A 17,870-nucleotide genomic window follows, 5' to 3' on the forward strand; every position below is an offset into this window, starting at 1 on the left:
TTAGTTGCCAAAGCACTGGTGACTATTTGGGCGATGAACGAGATGAGTCCGAAATGTGTCAACCAGTTCTCGGAAAAACACATCAGTAGAGGTCTCGTAGCGATAGTGGCAACTGAAACAGCAGATGATGATGGACGATTGTGGAATGTTTTGTATATCACAACCTGGTAACAACATATTTATTTTCATGTCATCGCTGGGGTGATATCAATGGCTTACTAGTTCTTCTTCCTTTCGTACTCTTCATATTTTATTTCCAACAGAAAGGATATAATCATGTTTAAAATCGGGAAGGATAACATCATGTTTAGAGTTTGAAAGGATAAAATCATTTTAATAGTCAGGAAGAGTAATGTTTAAAGTCGGGGAAAAATAAAATGTTTAAAGTCGGAAAGGATAAAGTCAAGTTTAAAGTCGGGAAGAATAAAATCATGCTAATAAGTTTGAAAGGATGAAAATTATGTTTAAAGTCGGGAGAAATGAAATCATGCTTAAAGTCGGGAAAGATAAAATCATGTTTAAAGTCGGGAGGGATAAAAACCATGTTTAAAGTCGGAAAGGACAAAATCATGTTTAAAGTTGGGAGGGATAAATCCATGTTTAAAGTCGGGAAGGACAAAATCATGTTTAAAGTCGGGAAGGATGAAATCATGTTTAAAGTTGGAAGGATGAACTCATGTTTAAAGTCGGGAAGGATAAAATCATGTTTAAAGTTGGAAGGATGAAATCATGTGTAAAGCCGGGAAGGACAAAATCATGTTTAAAGTTGGAAGGATAATCGTGTTTGAAGTCGGGAAGGATAAAATCATGTTTAAAGTCGGGAAGGATAGAATCAAGTTTAAAGTTCGAAAGGATAAAATCATGCTTAAAGTCGGAGAGGATAAAACCATGTTTGAAGTCGGGAAGGATAAATCCATGTTTAAAGTCGGGAAGGACATGCAAAATCATGTTTAAAGTCGGGAAGGATGAAATCATGTTTAAAGTCGGGAAGGATAAAATCATGTTTAAAGTTGGAAGGATGAAATCATGTTTAAAGTCGGGAAGGACAAAATCATGTTTAAAGTTGGAAGGATGAAATCATGTTTAAAGTCGAGAAGGACAAAATCATGTTTAAAGTTGGAAGGATAATCGTGTTTGAAGTCGGGAAGGATAAAATCATGTTTAAAGTCGGGAAGGATAGAATCAAGTTTAAAGTTCGAAAGGATAAAATCATGCTTAAAGTCGGAGAGGATAAAACCATGTTTGAAGTCGGGAAGGATAAAATCTTGTTTTAAGTCGGGTAGGATAAAATCATGTGTAAAGCCGGGAAGGATTAAAACATTTTAAAATTCGGAAAGGATAAAAATGTTTTAAGTCGGGAAAGATCTTACCTGATGCCGGAAGACTTCTGACGCCAGCGTAATAGCATCCAACGACAATGGCTGTCCAGCAAAAGGGTTTTCCCAAACCATAAATAACAACAACGTCAAAAAAGCCTTCTTTCACCAGGCGATGTAAGCAAAGAATGACGATAAGGATGACGATCTTAATTCTCTTAGATCTTTCAATACGTGTGTAAAACCCAGTCAAGCTGTGGATTGTCTCTTTCACAACGCTTCCCGGTGCCAAGGACACGCACTCTGGCACTGTTTCTAGGACTAGTCCTGGGAACACTGTGTATACTAGGTTTAAGGCAGAAAGTACTGTTGGCAACGCAAAGCAGATAGTAAAGTTATGGGAGTAATTGAGAATCACGCCTGCTATCACTTGACCGGTACCAAAGCCAGAGGTACCCATAAATGACTGAATAGCCATTCTCTGTGTTCGTGACTTGCCCTCGGTCGAATCAGCGATGTAAGCCGAAGATACCATACTGACAGCTTCTCTATCGCCACAGAGTCCAAGAACAGATGCCCCAAGCACAAACACGTACAGGGGCAAATCAAACGACGCTACCAGGAGAAAGATGACTGAAGCAATGAGATGACAAACCCCACTGAAGATGAGAATTGGCTTTCGACCTATGGAATCCGAGGAAGCTACGAGGAATGTCGCCGTAAAGATTGGTGGAAAGGCGGACAGGATTGAAATCCACATGATCCAAAAAGATGTTTGTGATTGGATTTCTTTCTCCAGTGGATCGCTGATGTTGCTATTACTGGAACACGTGCTGTTTTCGTCTTGATTAAGAAAGTGGCCGAAACTCTCTTCTAATCTTTCCTTGACGTAAAATGTTCTGAGGGTGGCAATGGCTCCTTGGACAGCCATAATTACAAACATGATCGGCTCAGTCGCTACGAAGCGTGCGTTGCCTGTGTGTTCCATCTTGTTTCCTTGCACTATTTCAGAAAGAATGAGAAGTAATAATGTCATACTTCAGTATTGATAACTAGTCGCATGGTTACTCGAAATAAAAGTTTTTTCTTCTCTTTTTTTTTTTACTTCTTTTTTTTTAGTATGAAATCACTGTCACCATCAACGATGAAGATATAGTATAGGGGCCTACTAAGTATTTCATAATCAAACTGTAGATAATATGACCAATCAATTTTAGGTGATGATGTATGGGTCCCGCATCAGGAAAGCTCTTTATAAAATCCGAACCCCGCCTTTACTTCTTTCGTTTGTGAAATGTCAGTAAAAGAATAAAACGTGGGAAATCAATATCGATTCACAGGGTAAGTGCTCGTAAGATGGGGCAAAATGGAATAAGAATGACCGCAACGCAATGTCAATACGACGACACGACAGCTTTGCGGTAATAACAAAGTTTGCAGTTCTGTTTTGGCGTAAAAGAAAATAAAGATGACCTGAATGTTTTCAGAACAGCATATTATATGTGATCTAGGCAAACTTGACGACGCTCCCCCCAAACTGGCAACTTCCAGAAAAATCTAGGATTCAATCTATACTTGCGAGACCTGCACGACTCAGTCTATACCGCAGTCAAATTACAAAGCGTGAATGATCGTTGAAATGTTGATTGGTATAGCTATAAATCATGGTTTACACCCACAGCGAAATTCCATACAGACCTCACAAGCCGCATAACAACATAGCTATACATCATTCTGTTTTGGATATTAAACTCTTCAAAAAAAGTTTGGAAATCTGATTTCAGTTGTAAAAATCTCCAGTTTGTAAGCACTATACAATACATGCTTGATATCAATGGAAAGATTTTTAATTTTTCTTTAAAATGATATCCTACTCATTATGATTATGCTATCAAATAAAGGGCTGTACTCAAAAGTGTCTGATAAGGTCTGCATTGAAAAGTTGCAGAATGAACAAGAACGGTCCGCATGAATAAGAATGGTCGTGAAGAGTAAATAGAGAACATATTCTTTCGTGTTATGTCGTTTGTTCTCAACGAGTCAGCCATGAAGGCAAACAAACATTCTCAATAGACATCTTAACTTCACATTCAAGCTTTCAGTGGTACCATGCCAGACAATTTTGATAGCTGATCAAGTCATGGTTGTACATCATGCCGCGTGTAACAATGTTCACAAAGCCCGCGCCATAGGGAAGATTGAAGCTGAGATGCTTCAAAAATATGACAATGTATGATCACATAAAGCAAGACTTGTGCGGAACTTTCTCGAGAGAGAGGGCATCAGTAGAATGTAGGCCTACTGGCCTGCATGCAGCCCCGACTTCAAAACCATATTAGTCCATGGGCCAGGCCAGATATTGGTACCACCTGAGGTGGCAAAACCTTTTTGGTGTCATTTTGTCCGTCGGGCATAGATATGCTTATCAAGCTATGATAGCATTTCCAAATGAGTAGCTTAGTCATGATAAATGAATATTTAACCAATTTGGTCTTGTTGTTATATCCCTATACTTCTGAATCGAGACTAACCGCTATACAAAGAAGAGCCCTGTCTTCTGTATGTTCACAGGTGTTCTGTTGTAAACGCGGTGCGCTGAGTCTTTATTCAAGGCAGCGAAGGGAATATCCAAAGGTTATGATGTCCACAGCGTTTAGTCTTTATTCAAAACGGCGAAGGGAATATCCAAAGCTTATAATGCAGTGTATATCCCTTTATCTAAAAGCAATAACAACACAAATCAATTTCTCGTGAAGTTTACCGTATTTTTCAATTATTTATCATTTTCCGGTGAAAACGCTACGGTGAAAACGCTAACACCACGCCAATGTAGCTTTATTTCCATCCAACAATGAAAGATAATGCAAAAACGATGTACCGGTACACTACAATACATTATAATAAATAATATTGTAAATGAACAGAGTGATTTCTGTTTAAAACTGATGAATACATCAGTTATTCAAGGCAGTTGAGAGGGTAGTATAAAAACAGTATAGATAATACCTTTTATTAGGAACTTTAGATATGATAAGGCTGCGTTCACATAGAAGTATACTATTCGGGTATTCGGGCTCGTTTTTCGAGGGCACGCGAATAGCTTGAATCGAACGATAGGATTTCCTCACACCGGTTCACATAGGAGGGCACTATTCGAAAGTACCGAATAGCTGCGAAAAGTATAGCAAAGTGGGAATCGAGCTTGTTTGATTTTCTTGCAGCGTATACCGTCTCTCGTTTATGAAATAATGACACTTTTGGTCTGGATTTGCCCTTTAGCAAAAATAAGCATGTAGACTGACATTCTGATGCAGTTTAGAAATTGTTAATAAGATTTGCTGGGATGTAGGAGGAAGAAATCCTCACTGCATGGGATGGTGAGTTGACGGTGCGGGTGATGGTGTACTCGGTGCCCGAATAGCGAATAGCGAATAGCGAATAGCGAATAGCGAATACCGAATACTTCTATGTGAACGCAGCCTTACGGTACATTGTTCTAGATAAAGACTAAGCGCACCGAGTGACAGCTGTGGACATCATAACCTTTGGATATTCCCTTCGCTGCCTTGAATAAAGCCTAAGCGCACCGCGTTTACAAGAGAACACCTGTGGACATAAAGTAGACAGGGCTCTTCTTTGTACAGCGGTTAGTTTTGATTCAGAAGTATAGGGATATAAAAACGAGACCAAATTGGTTAAAAATTCATTTATTATAACTAAGCTACTCATTTGGAAACGCTATCATAGCTTGATAAGCATATCTATGTCCGACAAACAAAATGACACCAAAAAAGGTTTTGCCACCTCAGATGGTACCTATAACCCAGTTTTCGGGTCTTGGCCCATGGACTATATAGAACATATTTGGGATCAACTTGGCCGCGCTGTGGGGAAGAGGGTCACAAATGCATCGACATTGGCAGGTTCCGTCAGATACACTGGTTGACGAGTGGAACGCCATTCCTCAGCAGCGAATCACGAAGCCAATCAACAGCATGAGGACACGGTACCAGGAAGTGGTGCAAGCACTTGGTTCGACCACCAGATACTGAGCCCCGTTACCCCGATCATGTTCATTGACCAAATAAAGACAAAATAACGACAAAATGAAGACGAAATAAAGATGACACAATAAAATCAAGACCATGCCATTTCACTTCTTTATGTCTTTGTTGTGGTTAATGTGGCGAGGTTCTGTGAGATAAAATGGTTTGAGTCATGATCGTTTGTGTTTGTGTGTGTGTGTGTGTGTGCTTGTGTTTGTTTATTCATCTGTTTGGTTGAACGCATACATGTTTCACTCTATAAAAATGCTGATGTTACAGTAAATGAACACCAAAGAAACAATGGGGAACTCGCTCATAACGAGGAAACTCGTCTATACGATTAATCATAACAAGTATGGTATTATTTTAAAGAGAATTAAACAATCTATGTGTGGTACTGTAAGCACAAATAAATCATTTCTAAGGAAAAATGAGAAATGATTGATCAAACTCAGATTTCCAAACTTTTTTGGAGGGTTTATAAGGCCTATATAATATACGTACCACGCTCAGGACCCGTATACTCCTAAGAGTCACGCACCTATTTTGGCTAGAATCCTAACTCATCCTATAGAAAGCGCAGGTTGCAACGGACTATACGGTGTACCAGGGTGTCGAAGCCCACAGACAGAGGCCGATCATTAGCCCCTTTCTCATAAAGATGAAACGCAGCTTTAAAAGATGGAATCTTGCAACCATCTTGACAGCCATCTACACAAAAGTCACAACGTAAAAACTTTGTGACCTCCTGGATCCAAATTACACGTAATGAAAACAAACAAACAAACAAACAAACAACGGCTTCTACTGGTCAAAAATGAGATCAATAGACATATTATGGCATTCATAGACATTTCCTTATTGTGTTTTCTCGAGTTGTCTCCACTGATCTCTATGTATATAAATAGGCCTACATATTTGGAGAACAGTGGGTATCATGGTTGTCTCGAAAGTTTCAGTGATTAAGCCAGTTCGGAGATAGCTCATGTGCACATGGATACAAACGACCTTTCATTTTTCTCAGTTGGATTTCACTCGATTCAAAGAGACATGATGCATCAGCTTGCCCAACATAGCAATTTATGGAACTCGTATTCAAACAAAGAATGAACCTGCGTAGTCGCTGTAGATTGTGACCAGAATGGTTTGTTTATCAACACTTTGGGAAGCATCCATTGCCAAATACCAGGCTGGTTGTCATGTGGATGTACTGGCAGGCATCATTGACAAGGATTACACGAATAATCACTACATCACAAATGCTTATAGTCATCTGTATCTCAGTGAATTTAAGTACTGAAATGTTTAGCAAAAGACATTGGAATGCACTTCCCCTCGACTCAGCATAACTTGCATGGTTCCCTTTACCATGTCTTTTGTTAGTCACAAACATGCAAGTTATGCTTAGTCGGGGGGGGGGGATGCATTCCAATGTCTTTTGTTAAACATTTCAGTACTTTAGCAATGATTGACAGATGAGGTTATCCGAGGAATATTGGTTTGAAAGGATTTTTTTTTTCTTGTGGGCGTTCCCAAGTAATCTGAACAAAAATAGAAGAAAAAAAAATCGTTCAAAATATATGGAATGTTTCTAGATATTCGTTTCATCGCAAAGTGATACTGAGGGTGCCATAAATTAACACAAATCAACATGCATTTGGATTTCAGTTGCCCTTTAAAAACCAACTTGTTTCTTAGTACAAATGACTTTTTTTTAAGCTCATGCGCAAACTGCATGGAACCCCGAACTGGCTTATAGGCTGCAAATAGCATATGCGGAGGAACACGATCTCTGTTCTTTAATTGATTACTAATTTTTCACCGGTCTTACAATCGAGACTCAATGAAGAAGTTCCAGTACATTCACATTTCACTTGGCACTGAGGTAATACATAGGCCTGTATCACTAACAACAACAAAACTACACAAAATGCAAAATGTACTGTGGCCTACATGTATAACTAGAAAGCGTGACATTATACGAGATCTACATAGATATACTTCATAATTGCGGATTCCAACCCTCAAGGTCACAAGGAACAAGGATTTGAACACGTCTCGCAGTAATGGAGGTGGGAGGTGGGATACATGCCCAGAAGCTAAGATATAGCTAGGTACAAAGGGCAAGAGAAGTAAAGGAAAGAGAGGAAGAGTTATATTATGTGTGAAGAAGAAAAGATGCACAACACAAGTATACAGGCATATCTGCCATCAAGTTCGCAACGAATCCAAGTTATATGACATTGATGTAAAGAGACCAGGAAGCAAAACGCTGGAACCAGAGGAAAGTAAGCGTGTACACTTCAAATAAATACAATGTATGTCACGCATTACTACGGAGAGGATATACGTAGATCAGTATTGTAATGCCTGAATGGGCTGTCTTCCTAACAATGACCGCATGGCCTTGGGAGAATGAACAACTGATGTTATTGCAAACCCTCGGCAAATTGTATGGCAGAGGGCTTGGCACCTGGATTGAATAGAATTTACTTGTTCAGTAAAAATACAAACAAACAAAGGAACAAACAAAAAACCATTAAAACAACCGCAATGATGAACTATCATAAAGTGCAGAGCGTTGATGGTTGACAAAGAGTACATGATATTATGCGATAAGCTGAAAGGAAGCAGCCAACGAGGAATTAAAGTTTCCTTACAATCAGGCCGATCCAGGTGCAGTGAAAAAAAATGCATTAGCTATCTTTACTTTCATAGTTTCCTTTAAAAACAAAGAGATTAGAAAATATACGCAAGAAAGAAATAAAAGAATAAAAAACAGATAGCAATGATGCATTAAAGGCACTACATTTACATTACAGAGACGTGTACAAAAACAAAAACAAAGTGAATTACAATCATAAAATGAAATAATGCCAGCAAAGTTTCAAAGAAGTTATGAACTATGATTTTGTATAAAATTGCACTACTGAAGCGTTACTAAAGCATTAGCCCTATGTGTTACTTAGGCGTATAGATGTTATTGTCCTAGTAGGGCCTACACTTATTTTAGTGGTGTAACATTATACAGTACGTTTGCATGTAAAATCTTTTTAGGAGCGGAGATTGTTATAATTATGATATCTGGATGATGCTATAGAGCCAGAATGCGTAATAGTCACAGGTTTCTGAGTGCCTAAAGCTCTTACAATGGCAACAGGGATCCCGGGCACGTTTTTTTTTTTAAGACGGCACAGATTGGGGCATGGCGCGTATTAAACCTATGGGAAAAACGTTGGGTTAGGGTCTATGGTTAGGGTTAGGGTTATGGTTAGAGTTGGGGTTAGGGTTAGGGTTAGGGTTAGGGTTAGGGTTTGATGGTTAGGGTTAGGGTTAGGATTAGGGTACGGTTTAGGGATAGGGTCCCCAATAGATTTTTAGGGTCCCCAATCTGTGCCGTCTAAAAAAATACGCATCCCGGGCAGGGATCACACTACCCTTTGGAAAATAACGACAGCAACTATAGATCTATGCGTCTACAGAAACAGAGGGCAGTTGCATCAAAGTTGATATACAATGTAATCAATATTTATCTTTAATCACTGGCGTGGAGAGATCATTCCTAGATGAGAAAACAAGGAATTAGTTATATCAAACGAGCGGGATTAATTGTCGTCATTGAAAGCAAATAATCGAATATATAAGTATAGTAACGGATGATATTTACCAAAATTTAAGTGGCCTCAATATTGTTGTGTCAGATGTTGCCCGCACCTTCGGTATTTGTTGCTTATTCGTGCATCTGCGTTGGTTGAAATATTCCCGTGAAGAGTTGACGATCTGCTTCAATATACTTACATTTTCACTATATCAGCTTGCTATACTCGGTTGCGCGTTCACCCCTTGCCTCATCGTTCCACATATGATAAACTACTCTCAAATCAGTCGTGTTATGTGGAATAAACTGTAGGGCTTACAGGGTCCTGTAGGTAAGCCAATGGACCTGAAAAGGCTAGGCAGAATGCTCTAATATAAAAGGTGCTTTCATGGATTTTGATTCAAGTCTTCTCAGTCCAGTAACCCACTGATCATACAACCAACGTTAGCCGACCTTCAAAGAACAATTCATTTGAAACGCTGCGAGGCAGTGTTGTGCTTGACGACACCCAGATCAGCTCGAAATGGTAAATTCCTTGGTGTTTATGTATAGGAGAAAAAGTAAATTGTCATGGAAATTTCATGTTGTTTATCAGTCTTATATTTCCATATCTGAACTAGGTTTACTCGATTGGAGGTATACCCATCAATATTTACTTGACATATTGTATTCATTACAACAACAACAAAAAAGGGGGGCTTTGAGAATTATATCGCTGTTGGGGTGACAAAACATTGTATCTAAAATAAAATGTCAAACGGTTAAGGAGCGAAAAAAAAAATGGCAGTCAAGCACTACATATAACAAATGGAAATGTCTTCTCTTTGACATGCTGTGGTGGTTGCTTAAATTTTGGGATAAGACAGCTATAGCATTTGGACAAGACATCAGTGAACTGATCATCCAACAATTGATACCCCCAAAAGTGATTTTCAACTAAAGCTAGATGCAGGTAATATGAGACTGGAGGTAAGATGGCACACGTGACTTAAAAACCCTTATTACTCCACCTGAACCACTTCCTAAGTGCATATAACGCCATCTATAGTTTGATATTATCACTGTGCTCAGTTCTTGATGTTTCTCCTGTTCGCTGACTGAAAGTTTGCTGAGAATATCACCAAATACTGACAAGACATTAAAAAATTTCACTAATTTTTAGCCTTAATATAAAATTTGACATTTCACCAATCACCCTGGTGTAAGTAAAGTTATGGTGTGTGAACTCAATTCTTTGCATTTTACGTACGCTTATTGAATGATTTAACTAAAGAAAGTGTGTATTGGTCCATGCGATGTACTAAATACGTGTCATATGGCTTCAAAGGGGACCAACTGTGCTGCAACAAGCTGCAGGTAATATGAGATGACAATATGGCTGACAGGTTCTATTGACATTTCAGATTTCAAGTGACTTGCCTCATTATCTAGAAGCTACATCAAAATACACCATTAAAACTAGAAGCCAACATGAAAATACCTCATTTTCTTTTCTGACAGTTTTTTTTTTTATATTCAAGTGTATAAAAAAATGAATCACAAAGTAAAATACACAGCTGTTTGTACATGTATGTACATTAATATTTGTGTACGTTAGGGTGCTTCCGAATTAATGCCACAATTAATTTGGTGTGCAATAATATTCAGTTTAAGGGTCATTTTATATTTGTTAGATACTGTACACGATTACTTCCAACATTTGAATTCACAATTTTCATAGTTTTACCAATAAAAGACTGGGGTCTCAACATTTTGTGTGATATTTCCGCGAATTTTATCTTTTATCATTTTTTTTTTTTGCAACTGAGCTAGGCCTATCAGGATTATTTTTTTTCCTTTGAATTTTTGTGAAACATTTGATACCTATTTTGTAAAAATCTGGACAGAAGTGTTGTGTTCGGAAGAACTTTACGTAATAATCTAATGTCGGTAATAAACTCTCGTGTCGGCGTAAATTTGAGAATATACACGGAAAATGGCGTTTCATGCTTAAAATCAATTTTTGGCTTACAATGGTGTTTGTCTCAGTTTTAGATAATATTTGTATGTCATCTATTAAAGTCAAATAGTCAAACAACACCAATAGAAAAAAAAACATGAATTTAAGACATGAGATTGACATTTTAACATTGACACAATGTCTACCATGCACAGTCTCATATTACCTGCACATGCAGGTAATATGAGACTTCTGCGATGATGTCATAATTTGCATATTAACCGTCAACAAAAACATTTGATTAGTGCAAATGTTATATCAAAGGAAGGATGAATAGTTGCTAATTCCCAAAAACAAAGTTTGATGGGTTTCTCTGTATGCATCTTCATGCCATTTATGCAAATGAGCTTAATAGTCTCATATTACCTGCATGTACCCTACCATAACTCATTTACCACTATGTGGTCACACTGGTGCATTCTTTCTTTATAGCAAAATTTCTTAGAAGCTGTTAAGATTTGCATTAATATCAATTAGGACAATTTATGTTTAATTTCACGAAAAACGAGCCGCCTTAAAGTGTTCAGTGTTGTATTCTGTAGAAATGCCTGTGTTCACAAATCCACTACAAGACGACTCACCAAATTTCATTTACTTTTATCGTCGCCCAGAATACATTATACACGACCAAGCTTTTGGAATCAACTACACGTGATAATCTAAATAGATGCACCTAGCCCTGTTGTATTCAAACGAAAAGTAAAGACAGTTTTGTGTGATTTTTGGATAATATTTGAATAATATTTTGTTTTTGGACCAAGCTTGAACCAGGCCTTGGGAATCAACTGATACTCGTGATGATCCGTACGGGGTTATGATCTAAATAGATGCACCAAGCCCCGTTGTATTTAAACGAAGAGTGAAGACAGTTTTGCTTGGTTTTAGATCATATCTGAATTATATTTTGCTTTTCTCCTTTTTGACAGCTTATTTGCACAATTTGTTTAATATGCCATGCCAGTGGAAAGCGTCAGGCAATAGTTCTACATGTGATGCTGACCTTGGCTTCCTCTCAAATAGTCCTTCTTTCCCTCCCTCCCTCCTTCCTTCCTTCCTTCCTTCTCTCGCTAACTGACCCTTACCATTGTTACTTGTTGTTTGTCCTGTCAACGTCTGTTTCCGCGTGTGCCAGTGTGTGTGCTTCCGTTATTTTTTTAATGCCTATTCTAAGTTCAATTCATTGAGTCGTCCACATCTCTACAACCTTGAATCTTACGTGGGCTTCTCTTTTCTACTAATACCATTATTTTGAACAAATAGTTACACGTATGTATATATGTTTATATATTGTAATACATTGTTTGTCTTCTTTGAAATTGTATCGAAAACAGAATGTGATATGTATTAAAAAATATAATTTGAATTGAATTTAAATTGAACAATGAGCTATGCCTGATGTCATCTGTTCCAAAAAAGGACACAAAACAAAACAAACAAACAAACAAACACTGCCCACCCCCCCCCCCCCCAAGAAAATATAAAGACTCACAATTCTACCATTCTTACTGCTACGTTGGACCCGAAGGATGTACAGAGGATGGCCCGGTACAAGAGAAAATGTTGCAAGTTGAAGACAAACTTTAAAGAATATACTCCCCGACATGCCTGATAGGATTTGTGTGCGTGTGTGTGTATGTGTGTTATTGGACATCTTTAAAAGAGCTCCCTCCTATACCGTCAGAAAGAAGCAGAGAAGAGGGGGGTTCATGATAAATAAATAAATAAATTATTAAATACCCTAAGTATCAATTCATTTCATCAGTTCTATTTGAGACAATACTGAAATTACCATTCATATTCTTTTGTGGATTATTTTATTCTTAAATGTTCTTTTGGCAGCAGAATAACTGTTGGCTGCTTGATATCTGGATGTGCCCCGCCCGCCCCCCCCCCCCTAAAAAACAAACAAACAAAACAAAACAAAACAAAAACAAAAAAACAAAACAAAACACATAAAAAAACCCAACAACCACCCCCCCCAAAAAAAAAATCATGATTGTGGAGAACACTTTTAAATGCACCCCTCCCCCGCGCTCTTCATACACACACACAACAATCTGCATCACATAGAATTGATTCCATCATCCATTTCCTATAATTTTGAGCTTTCCTTTCTGTGCATTTCTACTTACAAAAGGTTTATGTAACAGAAGAAATATTCTGAAAACTTAAAGGAATGTTAGTAACCCTTTGTAAAATTTATTGTTTCTTGTGAACAAGTTAAATGAACAAATTAGAAAAGATTAGATAAGATTCATCTAATTCCGAAGGTTCATTTCGAAAATCCGAAAATGAAATAAGGTTCGTATTTCCAAACAAGAAATAAGGATTGTTTTTTCAAAGGGTCATTTATCCAAAAAAATAAAGGTGTGGTTGTCATCTTGGCTTGATAAAATTTGTGATGAATTGTAATCAATAGTTTTGTACCACATGCGCTCCAGGTGGGGAACTTTCCTGTGACATCCTTTGTGTAATTTTGTACGACTGTCTCAAGTTGAGACGAGTATTGTATGATTTGATAGATATGAAATTGCAATGCATTGTCTTGTCATCCAAAGGAATGTGAACCATCGAGAAAATGTGTCATTCGGCTCATTTTATAGAAAATTTGTGATCATTAGGTCACACACACACCCATATTCCCACCAAGAGATGGAAATATATATATATATATATATTTCTGTAATAGATGTATTCAAATCTTAGTTGAGAATCACACCTGTCATGTACCATTCGACTCATTATATGGAAAGTTTCTGTTTGTGATTGTTACAATGTAGGTCACACACACATGCACGCACAAACATTTACACACACACACACATACACACACACACAGAAAAAAAAAAAGCATCATCATTTCCCTAGTTGTACAGCTGTATTCAAATCTTAGGTTGAGAATCACACCTGCCTGGTCCCAATAAGACTTAGAATTTCCCTGGAAATGCCCCCCCCCCCCCCCCCATGAATTCAAATGCATAAGCCCAGTAGTTCTCATTCCAAATAAACAATGTTCTAAATACATGACCTTCAGGAAGTTCTGTAATGTTTGTGGTCTCAAGATACAACAAAATCAGCAGTCTCTATGACAGTTTTATTATCATTCTGTAACACAGACTGTTTGCACACACTGATAAACTCGGGCATAAATCTGTACATGTATCATTTTGATTGAACCAGAAAATTCAGTAATTCTCTCTCTCACACAAATAAAATATCTAAAACTACAAGTGTATTGATTATTTCCCTCACCATGGCAGTAGACATGAAAATTAACAGAAGATAAATTTATATGTACAGTCAACCTTGCCCAAGTAGAATCTATTTGGACTAAAGAAAAAGCTTCGACTTATTCGATTTATGAGGGATTAAAATCAATAGAACATGAAGAGAAGAGGACTTGAAAAGACTTTCAACTTGGAAGATTATTCAACTTATGTGAGGTCGACTTAAGCAAGGTTGACTGTATTATCTTATGAAAACAGCTCAATAATAATGAACGCATGAACATGACATATAAGTTGGTAATCTCTTATTCTGCAATAGTTTGTAATTCACATGGAATAGGTTCTCGTGCTCTTTCAAGGTGTATTCTCTTTGGTATTCTGACTTCTACTCAAAATACTTCAAATTCCACTTTTTTTTTCCCGCAAGGAAATGTCAGCATGCTTCCTGAGGAAGAAAATATATTATGCTGGTCAGCCTGGTATATTGTTCATAATGACTAAATCTTCTATTGCACAACTCTTTCCATTCTGATCAGATGATTTCAGCCACAAGGATCTGCCATTGGGAATCAAGATCAACCATCAGAATTAGCCATCAGGATCACCCCATCTGGATTAGCCACTGGGATCAGCAATCAGGATTAGCCATTGGGATCAGCAATCAGGATTAGCAGTCCTCAAGCCAACCTTGTTGCCACACTCTAGCATCTCCAGTACTGCCTCAACTGAAGCTGTGGAAAGGAGATCCAAGAAGAGATGAGATAAAAGTGAGATTAACTCTCTGTGAGGCCAGTCTCTAATGGAAGAATTAACCCATTCGCTCTAAACGTAAATTACAATAACAGGAAATTTTCGGGATATCCCGACATTTATAGGAAACAAACTCCAACAAGGCCAGGCAGTTGGCTGAGCTTGTTTGTTTGGGGTTTCTTTTTGCTCAACATGACCGATTCCTTACATGTTTCTTCAGGCTGCTGTAGTACTCTGGCATACTGTACCCAAGATTGAACAACCACTCACTATTTGATACCTGTACAGAGGTCATGAATGGCTATCATTCTGTCAGTATTCTCTCCACAAAGTCTATCACGAGTTTGACCTTAACCCTAAAAAGACTGGGGGGGGGGGGGGCCTAAAAGGCCCCCCCCTCGACATTTCGCGCGATTACTCAGCAACACGCAATGCTCTCGCCGCGATGCTCTATGACTTTTTTCTTTCGAGTTTCCCGCACATTTTGACACCAAATTTGTGACGCCCGGGGATACGGTTTTGAAGTTACATAACTTTTTGTACATGCACGTGAGACCGAAAATGGCCCAAAAATGTGATTTTGTGTACAAAGTCAATACAAATTGAGTTTTATCACATGGTTCATATAAATATGCTTATTTTTGCTCTCAATGGCTAAAATCAATTTGTTTTAGTAGCATTATGCTTCAAAAAGGGTCTGCCACAAATTTTGCTGAAAAAAACAACAAAAACAAAAGGTCGAAAAAACAAGGAAATACATAAGAAATTCATAAAACAATAAAATAAATAAGAAATTGATTTTGATACCGAATTTTTTTTCAAGTACATTTGTTAAGAATGCTACAAAGAATATCAAGACCAAAAATGAGCACTTTTGGAGCTTTATTTACTGATTTAGATAAAAAAGTCTGATTTCTCGCATAAATTAGCATAATTAATCAAAATAAAATATAAGAAGACTATTTTGGAAAATTTAAATATACGATCTCGTAGATTACATCGCACACTACCATTGTGCAAATTTCCGCGGTGATCGCGCGATCCACGGCCGAGATCTTAAGGGGGGGCCCTTTAGGCCCCCCCCCCCAGTCTTTCGAGCTACCAAAATAGCCCAGTCTTTTTAGGGTTAAGATATCCAGAATTACACGCCAATAAATAAACTGAACTGAGTTAAATGGAATTCACGACACACAAATCATCGTTTTATTTTCTTATCATTACAGCCCGAAGCAATGAATCAATTCTTAATTTCCCAACTAGGCAGTTGTGGTATCTACTTTCCTGACTCATATCAAAGAAAATTCTACAAGTGGGAAGTATTTGCAATACAACATGGATTTTCACGTGCGTCAGACTGAAGTGGGTCCACAGTGCACAAAGGCTTCAGTGAGAGAGTTCAAGAGGACAATGAATCATCACACACACGAGAATCATCCATGTTGGACACCAGGAAAAAAAAAAATGACATTTCACAATCATTCCTCCATAATCCCCTGATCCACATTTCTTCCTTATTCTCAATCTATTGACTTTACATGAGCAATCCTGCTATTTAGCTCTCCATTATTCTCTTCCCTATTCTTCACCACAGTACGCCTTATATGTGAAGTCCCTTCTCTTTTGGCCATTTCTTCAAATTGGAAAAGAACAGTACCTTCTTTTTCCCCACATATTCACCCCGATTCTTTTTATCCTTTTATTTGCAAAATTTCATCTTCTCCACAAGTGCTATGTTTAAAAAAGATGCACAAAATCTGACAAATCTTGTGTCATCTACCCTCAGCTCAGTCAGTTGCTCAAAGCTTATGTTCAAGATTTTTTCAAGGTCTCCTTACTTTCATACCTAAATTTCAGACTTGCTTGCATCCAAGATCTTCTCAGTGTGATGTGAGTGTGGAAAATAATCTTGTGGCAATATCTGCCAAAAACGTAGAAAAATGGGAAGGAAAAGAAAGCAACAAAAATCAGCCCCAGTAATACAAGCTTATATGTACACAACCATACATACATACTACACATTTCCAATACATTTGATTGTGGTGCCCCTCAGTAGTGTTGCGAAACGGGAAAATTTGGAATCACTATGTGCCAACTCTTTTGAGGCTCTCATTTGGCAGAATCAAGCATCACTGGGGCACCACAAGTGAAGCCTAGCAATGCAAATCATTCTACTTGCTACAGTGCTTTGTTGTATATTCATTTGGTATAGATGGAGTATGAGACATGGAAAGATTAGAAATGGGCATTGGGGTTTATTTGGATTTCAAAGAGTGTACAAGACAGCAGTTGCCTTAATTGTAAATGCATAAATGCATAATGCAGTCAATAATCACCAGAGAGACAACTGTACATGTGATGAGTCCTTCCCTACAAAACCGTACATTTATAATAGGCAAGACATGTCATCATGCTAATTACTAATTGACCCATTTACGCACGGTCTTAACATTGAAGTTTAAACAGACTGACCCTTACCATTTCTCCAACATATATCTCAAGATCTTACAATCTACACAAATTCAAGTATTCATGCAAAATATGAACTTTCAGGCCTTTCCATTAGAGAGATATGACATGTTCAAAATTTTGTCTTGCAAATTCACTGAAGACTACATGGCAATAGGCATCGATGTTCATTCCTCTCTTAAATGCAACAAGCTGCATTACATTCTTGGTGATTAAAAGTATAATGTTTTACTGTCAGTTTCATTTTTCATGTCAACATCCTCTTAGAACTATCACATCAAAAAAGAAGAGTATCCCCAGGGAACATGTGCCATGCAGAACATCACAATCACTCTGCTACGTAGTGGAGTTTGATCTGATGTTGGGACATTGTCTTTGTCAGGATTGATGGGAGTTACCAGCATAGCTGGAAAATGGCAGACTGTGGATTAATCACATTAACTTACTGCGACAATGGTACAGTGATGA

At 37.8% G+C, this 17,870-nt stretch overlaps 1 protein-coding gene across 1 annotated transcript; it reads right to left on the bottom strand.

Moving 5' to 3' along the window:
• LOC139732286 (lysosomal proton-coupled steroid conjugate and bile acid symporter SLC46A3-like) lies at positions 1 to 2,247 on the bottom strand. Its single transcript, XM_071643162.1, has 2 exons — positions 1,619 to 2,247; positions 1 to 112 (listed from the first exon to the last, which is right to left on the bottom strand). The coding sequence occupies exons 1-2, from the start codon at positions 2,245 to 2,247 to the stop codon at positions 1 to 3; spliced, it is 741 nt and encodes a 246-aa protein (XP_071499263.1).
• Between the last annotated feature and the right edge of the window lie 15,623 nt (positions 2,248 to 17,870).

This window comes from Diadema antillarum, unplaced genomic scaffold, assembly GCF_040938485.1.
Source record: "Diadema antillarum isolate AM-2024a unplaced genomic scaffold, OU_Dant_1.0 scf00000024, whole genome shotgun sequence".
Taxonomy (NCBI): Eukaryota; Metazoa; Echinodermata; class Echinoidea; order Diadematoida; family Diadematidae; genus Diadema; species Diadema antillarum.

Coding starts and splice junctions, on each gene's coding strand:
- LOC139732286 (XM_071643162.1), bottom strand. CDS start 2,247: ATGGCTGTCCAAGGAGCCATTGCCACCCTCAGAACATTTTACGTCAAG. Junction 113..1,618: donor GTCCTAGAAACAGTGCCAGA/GTGCGTGTCCTT, acceptor CTGCTGTTTCAG/TTGCCACTATCGCTACGAGA.